The sequence below is a fragment of the Narcine bancroftii genome, chromosome 3, assembly GCF_036971445.1.
Source record: "Narcine bancroftii isolate sNarBan1 chromosome 3, sNarBan1.hap1, whole genome shotgun sequence".
In the NCBI taxonomy this organism is placed as follows: Eukaryota; Metazoa; Chordata; class Chondrichthyes; order Torpediniformes; family Narcinidae; genus Narcine; species Narcine bancroftii.
The window spans coordinates 353,531,628-353,546,331 of NC_091471.1; the positions used below are offsets into that span (position 1 = coordinate 353,531,628).

The 14,704-nt window shown below is 44.9% G+C and overlaps 1 protein-coding gene across 8 annotated transcripts in view; it reads right to left on the reverse strand.

Moving 5' to 3' along the window:
* Nucleotides 1-14,704, reverse strand: part of LOC138759441 (uncharacterized) — a 148,907-nt gene that overhangs the window by 9,865 nt on the left and 124,338 nt on the right. For all 8 annotated transcript variants that reach the window (XM_069929874.1, XM_069929875.1, XM_069929873.1 and 5 more), the window contains 7 exons: nucleotides 11,294-11,368; nucleotides 10,604-10,786; nucleotides 9,757-10,007; nucleotides 6,066-6,208; nucleotides 5,326-5,413; nucleotides 3,042-3,159; nucleotides 2,389-2,529 (listed from right to left, as the gene is read on the reverse strand). In XM_069929874.1, coding sequence (XP_069785975.1) covers nucleotides 2,389-2,529; nucleotides 3,042-3,159; nucleotides 5,326-5,413; nucleotides 6,066-6,208; nucleotides 9,757-10,007; nucleotides 10,604-10,786; nucleotides 11,294-11,368 — 999 coding nt within the window. The remainder of the gene's footprint in view (nucleotides 1-2,388; nucleotides 2,530-3,041; nucleotides 3,160-5,325; nucleotides 5,414-6,065; nucleotides 6,209-9,756; nucleotides 10,008-10,603; nucleotides 10,787-11,293; nucleotides 11,369-14,704) is intronic.

Here is a 14,704-nt window from a genome sequence, read left to right on the forward strand (position 1 = left end):
ACCTGCAGTCAGACGAAGTGAGAGGAAACTTCCAGGCAAACCTCAAAGCAAAGCTCGAGGATGCAATCCACCTCACGGACTCGTCCCCTGAAACCCTCTGGGATCAGCTGAAGACTACCATACTGCAATCCACTGAAGAGGTACTGGGCTTCTCCTCCAGGAAAAACAAGGACTGGTTCGACGAAAACAGCCAGGAAATCCAGGAGCTGCTGGCAAAGAAGCGAGCTGCCCACCAGGCTCACCTTACAAAGCCGTCCTGGCCAGAGAAGAAACAAGCCTTCCGTCGCGCATGCAGCCATCTTCAGCGCAAACTCCGGGAGATCCAAAATGAGTGGTGGACTAGCCTCGCCAAGCGAACCCAGCTCAGCGCGGACATTGGCGACTTCAGGGGTTTTTACGAGGCTCTAAAGGCTGTGTACGGCCCCTCACCCCAAGTCCAAAGCCCGCTGCGCAGCTCAGACGGCAAAGTCCTCCTCAGAGACAAGATCTCCATCCTCAACCGATGGTCAGAACACTTCCAATCTCTTTTCAGTGCCAACCGCTCAGTCCAAGATTCCGCCCTGCTCCAGCTCCCTCAACAGCCCCTAAGGCTAGAGCTGGATGAGGTCCTCACCCGGGAAGAGACATATAAGGCAATTGAACAACCGAAAAGTGGCAAAGCAGCAGGTATGGATGGAATCCCCCCAGAATCTGGAAGGCTGGCGGCAAAACTCTGCATGTCAAACTGCATGAGTTTTTCAAGCTTTGTTGGGACCAAGGAAAACTGCCTCAGGACCTTCGTGATGCCATCATCATCACCCTGTACAAAAACAAAGGCGAGAAATCAGACTGCTCAAACTACAGGGGAATCACGCTGCTCTCCATTGCAGGCAAAATCTTCGCTAGGATTCTCCTAAATAGAATAATACCTAGTGTCGCCGAGAATGTTCTCCCAGAATCTCAGTGTGGCTTTCGCGCAAACAGAGGAACTACTGACATGGTCTTTGCCCTCAGACAGCTCCAAGAAAAGTGCAGAGAACAAAACAAAGGACTCTACATCACCTTTGTTGACCTCACCAAAGCCTTCGACACCGTGAACAGGAAAGGGCTTTGGCAAATACTAGAGTGCATCGGATGCCCCCCAAAGTTCCTCAACATGGTTATCCAACTGCACGAAAACCAACAAGGTCAGGTCAGATACAGCAATGAGCTCTCTGAACCCTTCTCCATTAACAATGGCGTGAAGCAAGGCTGTGTTCTCGCACCAACCCTCTTTTCAATCTTCTTCAGCATGATGCTGAACCAAGCCATGAAAGACCTCAACAACGAAGACGCTGTTTACATCCGGTACCACACGGATGGCAGTCTCTTCAATCTGAGGTGCCTGCAAGCTCACACCAAGACACAAGAACAACTTGTCCGTGAACTACTCTTTGCAGACGATGCCGCTTTAGTTGCCCATTCAGAGCCAGCTCTTCAGCGCTTGACGTCCTGTTTTGCGAAAACTTCCAAAATGTTTGGCCTGGAAGTCAGCCTGAAGAAAACTGAGGTCCTCCATCAGCCAGCCCCCCCACATCCCCATCGGGCACACAAAACTCAAAACGGTCAACCAGTTTACCTATCTCGGCTGCACCATTTCATCAGATGCAAGGATCGACAACGAGATAGACAACAGACTCGCCAAGGCAAATAGCGCCTTTGGAAGACTACACAAGAGTCTGGAAAAACAACCAACTGAAAAACCTCACAAAGATAAGCATATACAGAGCCGTTGTCATACCCACACTCCTGTTCGGCTCCGAATCATGGGTCCTCTACCGGCATCACCTAGAACGCTTCCACCAGCGTTGTCTCCACTCCATCCTCAACATTCATTGGAGCGAAGCGACTTCATCCCTAACATCGAAGTACTCGAGATGGCAGAGGCCGACAGCATCGAGTCCACGCTGCTGAAGATCCAACTGCGCTGGGTAGGTCATGTCTCCAGAATGGAGGACCATCGCCTTCCCAAGATCGTGTTATATGGCAAGCTCTCCACTGGCCACCGTGACAGAGGTGCACCAAAGAAGAGGTACAAGGACTGCCTAAAGAAATCTCTTGGAGCCTGCCACATTGACCACCGCCAGTGGGCTGATATCGCCTCAAACCGTGCATCTTGGCGCCTCACAGTTCGGCGGGCAGCAACCTCCTTTGAAGAAGACCGCAGAGCCCACCTCACTGACAAAAGACAAAGGAGGAAAAAGCCAACACCCAACCCCAACCAACCAATTTTCCCCTGCAACCGCGTCTGCCTGTCCCGCATCGGACTTGTCAGCCACAAACGAGCCTGCAGCTGATGTGGACATTTTACCCCCTCCATAAATCTTCGTCCACGAAGCCAAGCCAAAGAAAAAAAGAAATCTTCCTTACTGGGTTTTGCACCAGGAAAACCATAAAGGGATGATTTGGGAGGCCAGCTTGCCAAAGTCTTTTCTTCATCAACGCTGTCATCTTTGTTCTTCTGGACTTCTGTACTGATCATACTTTGGCTTTGCATTGGAATAGTGGCTTCTGAAAACAAAAATCATGAAGAAAATTACTTGCAGTTTTCACTTCTAAATTGTACAAGATGGAGTGGCGACTCCTTCTGTTATTTCAACAAAACATTACTAGACGAGCGCAAATTCACTTTAGAACATAGAACAATACTGCAGAGTACAGGCCCTTCAGCCCATGATGTTGTGCCAACCTATGTAAACCTACAACAATCTATCCCTTTCCCTCCCTCACACCCATGTGCCTGTCTAAGAAAATGTCCCGATTGTACCAGCCTTCACCATCACACCAGGCAAAACATTCCAGGCACCCAGTACTTTCCACTCACCTTAAATCTTTGGTGGTATTTCCTATTGTCATCCCAAGAAAAGGGCGACAATAACAAAAATACAAGAAAGCAGTTACAGAGAATATTATTAAAAGGAATAGAAAAAGACAAAAATGTCCTTATCTCCTGCAATGTAACAGATAGAAACAACCTTCACTGAAGATAGATGGATTATCAGCAAGGATCACATCCACTTTACCTATAAATTGTGGCTGAAGCTTCATCTCTGCAGCCAAGGGCACTTCCCACTTCTCTTCATCTTCTGGCAATTCACCAACATCCTCTTTCTTTAAAAACCTTTTCAGTGTATTTGTATCCTGGGATTGAAAGAGGTTCAAAGTTAAATACAGGTGGACAACATTCAAACATCAACTGGGTCCTTGAGATGCTGTGATGCATCCAAAGCACCCAAGAAATTCTGGCACAAAGACCGTAGTCTGATCTACAGAAGAATCTTGTGGCCTTCTGAAATGTTCACATTAGCTCAGGGTGACCAGGTACAACACACAGCCACTCACTCAAAACCAGCATTACAGGTGGAAATTCTGGGGCATCTTAAACAGAGTTGTCCTATACAACGGCATATACAATAACCAACACTTTCGGCTTGAGCCCTTCATCAACCTACACAACTCAATGAAACTCTGACATGTGTCGAGAACAAAGTCATTGGTATTGAATACACATCACAAAAACGCATTGACCTGAAATATTAAACAGTGTACTTTATCTTCTTTCTTTGGCTTGGCTTCGCGGACGAAGATTTATGGAGGGGGTAAAAGTCCACGTCAGCTGCAGGCTCGTTTGTGGCTGACAAGTCCGATGCGGGACAGGCAGACACGGTTGCAGCGGCTGCAGGGGAAAATTGGTTGGTTGGGGTTGGGTGTTGGGTTTTTCCTCCTTTGCCTTTTGTCAGTGAAAGATAAAGGTACATACTGTATATATCCCATTTTACAGGGCGAACTGAAACTTAAAAAATTTCACCCTAAAACCAGGTTGTCCTCTACAAAGGGTCTAAAATTATTTCCCTGATGACAAAGTCTCAACAGCGCCACCATCTTCCTGCTGGGCTCTGACGCAATCTCACACATGCTCTGTTAGTTATTTGTTGAGTCTCAGCGCTCCTCCGCGGGATCCATCTTCCCAGTCCGACTGCGGTTTATTTCAAAATATCAAATAAAATTTAAACGTTTAAATGATTGTTGAAAAATTGTTATTTCGCACTTAACAGCATCTACTGCTCAGCAGCAAGTGCCAGTTTTGGGGGACCATCTTCTACAAAAGGTAACACTTAAAATCAACATTATAGGTAAAAATTCGTGTCGTCCTATACAACAGAATATACGATAACCAATGTTTCGGGCTTGAGTCCTTCATCAAGGTATGAACAAAGTGTATGAGCAATGGTTTAGGTGCCTGCCTACATTTTGCTCGTACCTTGATGAAGGGCTCAAGCCCGAAACGTTGGTTATGTATCTTTACCTTTGCTACATAAAATGCACTGCTTGACCTGCTCAGTTTCTCCAGCTTTATATTTTAACTTTAACCACGGCATCTGCAGACTTTCATGTTTTACTTCTGACCTGAAACGTTAACCAAGTTTGTCTCTCTACTGACACCCTGACCTGTTGAATGCTTTGCCATATTTTGTTTTTATTAAACATGTTTGCAGCAAAGTGTTCCTCTGATTAGTGAAACCAGTGATCATTTGCACAACGGTAACTGTTATCCACTATTCAAGAATTTCTTTACCGTATATTCCATTGTATAGGGCGACCCCAGAATTTCCACCTAAAATGTTACCCTTTGAATAAGACGACCCCCTCCCCCAAATATTGTCACTTACCACTGACCAGTGGATGCTGTTAAAAGCAAATCACAAAATTATCATTAAAAGGTTTAAATTTTATTTAGATATTTTAAAATATACCACTGCCAGTTCCTGTAACAGGCTGTTTAAACAGCACCGGGCGGATGGACCCTGCAGAGGAGTGCTGAGACTTCACAAATAGCTAATAGGGCATGCGCGAGATTGTGTCGGAGCCAGCAGGAAGATGGCAGTAGTGTTGAGACTTGGTCATCAAGGTAAGAATTTTAGACCCCCTCGTATAGGACGACCCTTTAAGGTGAAATTTTTAAACTTTTGGATCGTCATATACAATGCCACATACGATAAGTGGAAAGAGATACTTAAAATAAATGGTTAGCTATCAAGGGTGCCAATTGAAAAATCAGTGGTTTTCAACCTTTTTCTTTCCACTCACGTACCACTTTAATTATTCCCTGTGCCATAGGTGGTCTGTGATAAAGTGATTGCTTAAAGTGGTATGGGAGTAGAAAGAAAAAGGTTGAAAATCACTACTTTAAAGTTAGAAATCAAGATGACAAATTTTAGAACTTTGCAACAAAATGTTGCACAAGTTTTAATTTTCATTGTAAATCTTGAGGTTATTTTAATCATCACCTGAACATAGAAATATTACCTCAAGACAAGAGACAAGGCTCTGTACGAAGCGTTCAAGTTCCTTTTCAAATTGTTTATTGCCATGACTAAACAATTTTACAAGCTCCCTGGGAAGATAAAGGAACAAACATTACACTAAAGAAATGAGTAATGTTTCATGTCTAACAGCAAGTTTTTAAAAATTCATTAATTTTCCAGTAACAACACCAAAACATTTTATCCTCATCTCTGTAGTCAACTGGGGTCACTTCACCACACCCCACCTGTCTCATCCATCACACTTTCATTCAAAACTCCAACTCCACTCATGATGGATGGCACTTGCCAACTCAGAGTGTTACCCTCCCTCCTGAGGATAAGGGAGGGTCACAATTTCTGAGATGACTGTTGAACTAAGGTTCTGAGGTTGATGCAAAAGATTCCATAGCAGAGCAGGGAGGTTAACTCTGATGCGCTGACCATCTTTTATCTCTTCAATCAACGCCAGTAAAAACAGAAAAACTAGTTGGGAATGCACATGCCTGCTGTGCACTTTAGCTGTTGCGATCCCCAGATTGAAGTGAGTTTAACCGCGGGAAGCATCTTGTGATGGCCCATCAGATTGGAACTACAAAAATGCCCACCTTGGTTTCTTTTAAACCACACTTTACAAGAAATATAAGAAAAATATTATTCAAATTCTCAAATGGCCCAATTGCTTTTGCATCTGAAATATTCTAATTGCTGTTATTTTAAGTAGGGATGGTTGTTAGTGTTTACCTGCAGATGTCAATATATGAGGTGATGTAATTTTTCTGAACATAGAAAGTCTTTTTGTCCAAGTGACAAACAACATCCTCTTTCTCAAACATGTGGCCAGCATCAGGTAATGTCAGATGATAATGGAGGTATAGTTTACCAACCTGAAGAAACCAGAAAAAGATCAATCACAAACCACCTCTGCACAACTACACTGTCATTAGGAACAAGCATGGTCATCAAGCCCCCCCCCCCCCTACCTATGGCCAATACTATTAGACAGAGACTCTACTTGAAAATCAGCTCATGTGGGCACCCACTGATAGCATCACAATCTTGTGGCTTTTAGTCATCCAAACTCTTCAATTGGCTGGTGAAAGAATATCAAGACGACTGATAAAGATGTATCAATCAGTTTAACTCTCCCAGTCTCCAGACATCCATGCTATTTAGGAGTCAGTTTCAAATAAATCTGAACTAAGAATCAGGGGTTCCAGTAGCCTGACACCAAGAGTGGAAACTGATGGCTTTGTAGGATGAAGCCAAAGATGCACATATTCAGCTGTCATGCTCTGAGATCAGGATTTCAGTGGAGAAAATACTGCTCAAGATGGTTGATGGGCTGATCTGACAGAGTATCCACGTGCAATGCCAAGGCCTATGGATGTGTCCAGCACCAACTTTAAACAGAGCTTGAAACTAAATGAGAGGCCACCTTGTAACTCCACTCAAGTATGAAGTATTGTCTGACAACTGAAGTCTCCACTCCTGTTGTGACTATGCCAGATTTTGGGGAGAAAGTACCTTCGTTGGCGATGCAAATGCAGCTCTTCATGACAGCAGCAGACACATGGATCGGCTGCCCCCTCCCCAAGATCCCACTCCGGCTGCCCCCTCCCCAAGATCCCACTCCTGCTGCCCCCTCCCCGAGATCCCACTCCTGCTGCCCCCTCCCCGAGATCCCACTCCTGCTGCCCCCTCCCTGAGATCCCACTCCTGCTGTCCCCTCCCCGAGATCCCACTCCTGCTGCCCTCTCCCCGAGATTCCACTCCTGCTGCTTGTCCATCAGTCAATCCCTTCTGCTGATGCAGGACCTCAACACAAAATACTGACCATCTCTCTGCCTCTACAGATGCTGCCTACCACCCCCCCCCCCCCCCACCCCAAGCAGTTCTTCCAGCAGTAGTTTGCTCTTCGTTCCAGATTCTAGCATCTGCAGTCTTTGGCATCTCCTATCTAGTGTGCTGTTGGATGCCATCCATGTGAATGCCTTCTCAGCTGCTATTGTAGATGCTGCATGAGAAAAGGACAGTGCCTTTACAAGAGACAGGTAGAAGAAATGTCATCAGGTGGCTGTGAGAGGCAGAAGGTTTGTATGCTAGTGGACAATTGATCTTCTGCAATTTTAATCTCCTGTTTATCCCTCTCTTGTCTGTTCACCTGTCGCTCCCCTACTTGGCTCCATCCGTCTGTGATCCTTCCCTCCTATCACCTACTGGCTCTTCCCATCTCTAATACTAGCCATCTTCCTTCTCTTTTCTTAGTCTCAAAGGGGGATCTTAACCTGAAATGTTGACTATCTATTTCCACCCATGGCTATTGTCTGACCTGTTTAGTTCCTCCAACAGTTTGTCATAAAAACATAAACTACGACTTTGAGAACTGAAACACCATCTGCTGGAAGAGTGGAGCAGCATCTGTAGTGGGAAATAGATGGTCAATGTTCTGGGTGGCGAACCTCATCATGACTGAGAGCAAATGGCCAGTGTGAAAAAGAGGGGTAAGGGAGGAGGTGGCAAAATATAGGTGGGGTCCAGGTGAGAAGGGTTTGATGAGCAGATGGAATCAATTTTGAGGAGGGGTGGAGATGGTGACAGAAGCTGGGAGGTGAGATGTAGAGACAAAGGGCTGCAGGTGATAGAATGTGGAAAGGAGTAATGTGAAACGAGACAAGGAGGAACGGTTCCCTGTGGGGTACACAGTAAGTGGTGCGTGAGGATGACTGCCAGGTGGAGGAGGAGAAAGAAACTAGGTGACAGGGGCTGGAGGTTTGGAAAGGGATGCGAAAGAACCTGCATGGAGCGGAAGGAAAAGAACACCGGGGGTCTCTAAATTCTATGGAACCATTCAAAAACTAGGCAATATTTCTAGAGCTGGAATATCTGTGCAAAATCGCTGATATTTTGACGAAAAGGAATATCCCTAACTTCATACAAGGAAAATAGTGAGGGATGGCTGAATTCCTCAGGGTGCAACTATTCAAGGTTAAGTTTATTTTACTGAGTTACAATGATAAAGTTTGTCTTACATTTTGTTACGAGCCCAGAGGACCCCAAAACCCAGCAGCAATAGATATTCACCAAGACAAATGGTTACTTAAACAAAAGTTGCTTTTAATTATCTTTAAAGATGAAAATAGAATCAAACTTTAACTTATCACTATTGACTTACTTAACCTAACATAAACCCCTTCTAATTCTAAGTGCACGTGTAAGTAACGTGTGTGTAAGTTCAGAAAAGTTCTTTGGTTCACAATCCAATCTCACTTCTCATTCCTCCAAATTCACTGGTTGCAGGCACAGAATTTAACATTTATAAAGTTCACCAGGCTTTGGTGCTTGAAAGGTAAATGGTTATTGCTCAAGAAGGTTCTTGTCGGATTTCAGAGAGAGATTTGTTGTTCCAGGACATCCACAACTGAAGTACTTCCATCAGCCACTCCAGTGTCTTACTGACAAAACTTGCCCCTTCAGGGTTCTCCAGATGATAACCGCTTTCTTTCAGGTCACCACAGAGTTCCTTTTTGTTTCTCGAATTCCAAGTGAACATTAGACAACCAGTCCTCTCTTGCATGAACCACAAGGGCTTTGACCAGGCCATCTTCCAAAATGGGGCTCTCCACAAGCTTTTCACCTTGTCTTGTTCCAGTCCCAGGTACTTTTGCTGGCTGTAACACTGTAGAAGTGATCTCTCTCTCTCTCTGAGAGAAAACCTGTTTGGCTCTCTGCTTGCAAAACCACACGACTCTCTTAGAACAACAAGTTCTCTTCCAGACAATCTGTGGCTCCAACAAGACCTTTCATTTGTTGCCTTTTGTAAACAACAATCCATTAGTGAAGTCTCTTGAGCACACTTCAAAGCTCTTGCAAAAGCTGTGGAGCCGATATGGGGCAGAGCTCCAGTATTTCAAATAAGATTTTTATATGTAACCTACTCTAACAAACCTTTCCCAATTTATCTCCCAAAAACATATCTATATACTCTGTCACAATTAAAATTTTTTTTAGACATACAGCACGGTAACAGGCCATTTTGGCCCACAAGCCCATCCCTCCCAATTATACCCAATTGACCTACAACCTGCGATACGTTTCATATGGTGGGAGGAAACCACGCAGACAGGAGAAGGTACAAACTCCTTACAGACAGCGTTGGATTTGAACCCAGGACCCAATCGCTGGCGCTGTAACAGCGTTACACTAACTGTAACGCTAACAGTACAGAATCAACCCATACATAATATCGCAGTAAAAACACCATACAGATTGCAGAGTTAGTGACAGATTAGTTAGAACACAGAAATAGCAACATATATTGCCAGTGTACAATTTGTTCAGGAGTCTGATAACTGCAGGATTGAAAGTATAATTGAACCTGCAATACTTCATTAATCTTGCTTATAAAAATAAGGGATTTAAACAACATAGCTACCTGGTAGAAGCACGTGGATTTGAGAGATGAGACAATATTACTGTCCTGTAGTTCTTTATATACACCATTAAAGTCACTGTGGTGATAAAACCATCTCTGGATGAACGGAGTTAAAGAACGGACAAAGTTTTGGACATGAGGACTCTGTCTTAAATCCACAGTCTGAGCTTCCACAGTGACACAGCTGGAAAGTCGCTTTATGCCACAGATGTCAAAAAATAAGTTGCGATCTTCCTCATTAAATTGAAACTCTGGTAAAAAGAAATAATTGCTAGTTATGCACTGTAGATCCAAGGAAATTCTTGCTTTTGAGGGATGCACAAAAGTTACGCAAGTCCATAAGAGAGAAGTGCAGAATTAGGCCACTCGGTCCATTGTTCACCATTCTGATTCCTGGAAAGGCAGGACTGAGTGCGAAGAAAGGTAAGGTAACATGGGGTTATAGTCATTGAAGTTAGAAGAATGAGAGGGGATCTCTTTTAACAGGGCTAGACAGGTTAGATGTAGGAAGAATGCTTCCAATGTCGGGGAAGTTCAGTGAGGGTCATGATCTAAGAAGAAGGGAGAGGCCATTTAGGACTGAGTTGAGTTCAGAGTGTAAAATTGTGGAAATTCTTATTACAGATGCTGGCCCATTAGATATATCTAGAAGGGATAGACTATTGAGATCAAGGAGTATGGTGAAAAAGCAGGAATAGGGTACTGAAATCATATGATCACTTTGAATGTGGCACAGACTTAGTGAGCCGAATGGCCTCTCCTGCTATTTTTTTTTATCATTTCTGGTTCACTCCTGTTCATTGAGGATTTGCCGATCCCGCAGTTCAGATGTATAAAAATAGTTTACCTTGCTTGCTATTGTTCCTGGTGCATGAATGATGTCTCGCTGGAGCAGGTACAGTTAGCAAACACAGGGGCTGCGCTTTAAATATCCGCTCCAGAAGCTTATCGTCCGGTATGATAGGGGAGCTAGCCATGGAGACCCAGCGATTATCCTTGGCAGGGAATATCCTCTCATTTTTTATCATTCCTAATTACAAAGGCAAGATGAGGTTAATAGAAAGATCAACAATTAACAGAAGAATTTACACTGCATTAAATACAAAATAATGATGGCCAATAGACCCAAAATGTGCAAAGGAATGATACAACCTGAGCCCATCATCCAGGATTCTCATCCTGTAAGAAGCGTCAAGTATGTGTCAGTCTTTTTTCCCCTTTCAAAATGATCCAGTCCACACCATTCTTACCACCCCTTCCCTGGTTTGCTGTTGTGCCCTCCCTCCCTTATTTACCTATCATCTGCTGCCTGTGGGGCTGTGCTCCTCCTCCTGCATCCCCCCGCACCCCCTATTTTGTTTGGGCACCTGCCTACATTTTGGCCATACCTTAAATGAAAGGCTCAAGCCCGAAATGTTGGTTTTGTATCTTTATCTTTGCTATATAAAGTACACTGTTTGACCTGTTGAATCTCTCAAGCATTGTTTTTACTTCAACCGCAGTGCCTGCAGACTTTCCTGTATTACATCATTTTTACCTTTCAGTGTCTGGCAATAGCCACCCATTAGATCCCACGAATCTTCATATTCACCGTAATTCTTGCACTTTTCCGCTGTTCAGAGAAAATAAAAATAAATGATCACTGAGGGCAATCTAACGTGGCCTAGAAAACTGAACGTATTTAATGCAATTGAGAATTACTTTTTTATTAGAATAAAAATATAAATAATATACAGCTTAATTCCCCATATTATTCACAAATCTATACTTCTTAAGAGTCAACTTTTCCATCCTATATGTTTGCAGCATATTGAACTCGAGCTTCTCATTCACCAGGTTTCTATACTTCTCTTCCGTGCCCACCCTCTGATAGTCCTTCTCCATTTGTGCCATCTCCAATTCCAGATCATTAACCTTTTTCATATACTTGAAAAAAAATTCCTGATGTACCCAATCATCTGGCCCCTTAAAAAAGCCTTCAAGGTGTCCCATATCAAGAAATTGTCCTCAGTAGAGGGGCAGTTCGCCTCACAGAACAAATCTATCTGAGCTCTCACAAAGCTACAAAATTCAGTTTTTTCCCAACAATGTCACGTTCAGGTGCCATTTATATGTTGGAGCCTGCTAATACGGCATTAAAATCAATACCACCAAAGGTGAATGGTCCAACAGCAACCGTGCCTTGTATTTGGCTTCCACTATCCAACTCTCCAGTTGAGCTGATGCCAAGAAATCAATCCGAATGTAGGAGTTGTGTGTGGCCGTGAATAAAAGAGTAATCCCTCACTCTCTAATTCGGCCTCCTCCAGATCTCGAGAAGATTCATCTTCCTCATGAAGGCCAGAGAGGACTTGGCCACCCGAGCCCTCATGACCTTCTTTGCTGATATATCCATGGCCGGATCCAGACAAAAATTGAAATCCCCTCCAATTAGCATCTTGTTTCCCCCCCCCCCTCCCCCAGATACTTGCAAAATTATATCCTGTATAAACTTTTCCTCATTGTAATTTGGGGCATGTACATTCATTCATCAGGGTCCAGAATTCCAAATACATTTGACAATCACAAATCTACCCACGGGGTCAGTGACCAACCCCGGACCACCATTGGAACATTCTTCCCTATCAGGATTGCCACTCCCCTGACTCCAGAGCTGAAGGAGGATGATGCCACTTGACCCACCCTCCCTCTCTTCAATTTTGTGTGTTCTTGGTTTGTGAGGTGGGTTTCTTGTAAAAATACTATGTCCACCTGTGGTTTTTTTTTTTAAAGATGTGCCAAGTCTCTCTTCCTCTTTATTGTCCCGTTGATCCCATTAACTTTCTTAATTATCTCATCCATCATCTCAGGGTCTTCCTAATTATCTTTACCCTCCCTTTTTTCCCGTTCTTCCTATGGCCCATATCTTCTGTCCCTTTTGCTCCCACAGACCTTGGGCACAGACATCCGCACCCACCCAGAGAACTTACGTAAATTTTTTTAAAATTGAAAAGAAAGCCATCTTCAACAAACAATATAATACATCTCCCCCATTCAACCCTTCCTCCTCCTCCCACCCCCTAGACCCATCCTCCTAGCGTCACTAACACTCTGTTTGGCACCAATTCCCTTACCAAAATGAGGTGTGCCCACAACACCCATCTTACTCCTTCCCTCCCACGTCATCCCCGAGCTCTCGAACTATATACATTCTCAAACATCCAAATACCACTTTAGACAGAACAGTAAAATTCATTTACATTAATATATAGACCTTCATACACTCCAGTCAACAGCTCTCTCCCCAGGCTTATTGCCCCTCCTCCCGGGTTGCCTCCAGGGATTTGGCGAATCTCATCGCCTCCTTTGGCTTTGCATAGAACTTTTTGTCTCTTCTGGGTAATAGCATTTTCAGCGTTGCCGAGTGCAATATCAGATTTTCCACTCCTTTGCTGTGCAGGACCCTTTTCTACTGTGGAAACATTTCCTTCATTTCAATAGCACCCCACTAATATCTGGAAAGAAAAAAAATCTTGCTGCCCCTTGACCCAGCTAGACCCCCGCCTTCGCCCCTTCTGCCGCTGCCCTGAGAACTCTTTTCCTATCCTGGAAATTTTCAAACTTGACCCAAGACTGACCGAGGCTGCCCTGGACCCGGCTTGGGGAAAAAAGACCTCGGGGGCCATTTTATCTTCAAATGTCCACATACCTTGTCATCACCCAAAAACCATGGGGATCAATCCTTAATAAATTTGATCAGATCATACCCCTCCACGCCTTCCTTTAATCCCACAATTTTAACAGTTTTCCATCTGTTGAAATTTTCAAGCATGTCTAGTTTCTCCAGGATTTCCTCCTTTTCCTTATTCCAGGCATCTCTCACCTTCCAAACATTCCACCTTGTCCTCCATCCTCTCAATTCTATCCTCCATGCTACCAACCCTCCCCGTTAAATCTACCATAGCCCTCTTTATTTCTCCCAATTCTTTCAAAAGTCTCCTTAATAATCTTCAATTTGGCCTCTGAGGCCTCCACCACAGCCCTGATACTCTCCCTGGTGAGCCTCTCTTCTCCCTCAGAGGCCTTCACCTGTCGTGAGAACAGGCCTATCCTCCCACCATTCTCTTCCTCTACCTCGCTGTCACTCCCCCCCACCGCTGCTCACCGACCTCTTCGTTGCCTCCTCCCTGACATCTCCCTCTCTGCCGCCGCTGCCAACGTGGTAGCCATCAACGCCACTCCCAACACTGCCAAAGAGGCCGCTACCGCCGCCACGGTTGCTACCGCTTCTTTCACTAATGCCACTGTTGCTACCGATGACGACGCCACCACTACCGCCAGCATGGCACCTCTCACAGCCGACGCCGTTGCCACCGATGTGGCCCCTGCTGCCATCGATGCCGCTGACACCACTGCTGCTGCCTCCTCCCGACTCCACTCTCCTCCATGATATCCCACGATTCCCATCACCACTCTCGTGCTCTGCATTGCCCGCCTGACTCGACGCTGGACAGTTCTCCTTTGAAGGCGAGTCTCCATTGGCCTCCTCCTGTGGTGGCCCTGAGTAGGCCCCACCAACCTCCTCACCGTGTGGTCCTGCAGTCCCAATGCCCTGGACTGCCTCAGGGCTACACCTTTCATTGCAGACTTCTTGTCTTTCTTCCCCATCCTTTCTTCTTCCTTCTTTCTCTGCTGGATTCTCTCTGGGTTTGTTTCTATCTGTTTTTTCTTTAGTTTTCTGAGGAGCTCTGGGATTCTGCTCCTACTCACTGTCCACCATCACGTGATCTCCTTACCAGTTTTCTTTTTTTTTCTTTGGCTTGGCTTCGCGGACGAAGATTTATGGAGGGGGTAAAAGTCCACGTCAGCTGCAGGCTCGTTTGTGGCTGACAAGTCCGATGGGGGACAGGCAGACACGGTTGCAGCGGCTGCAGGGGAAAATTGGTTGGTTGGGGTTGGGTGTTGGGTT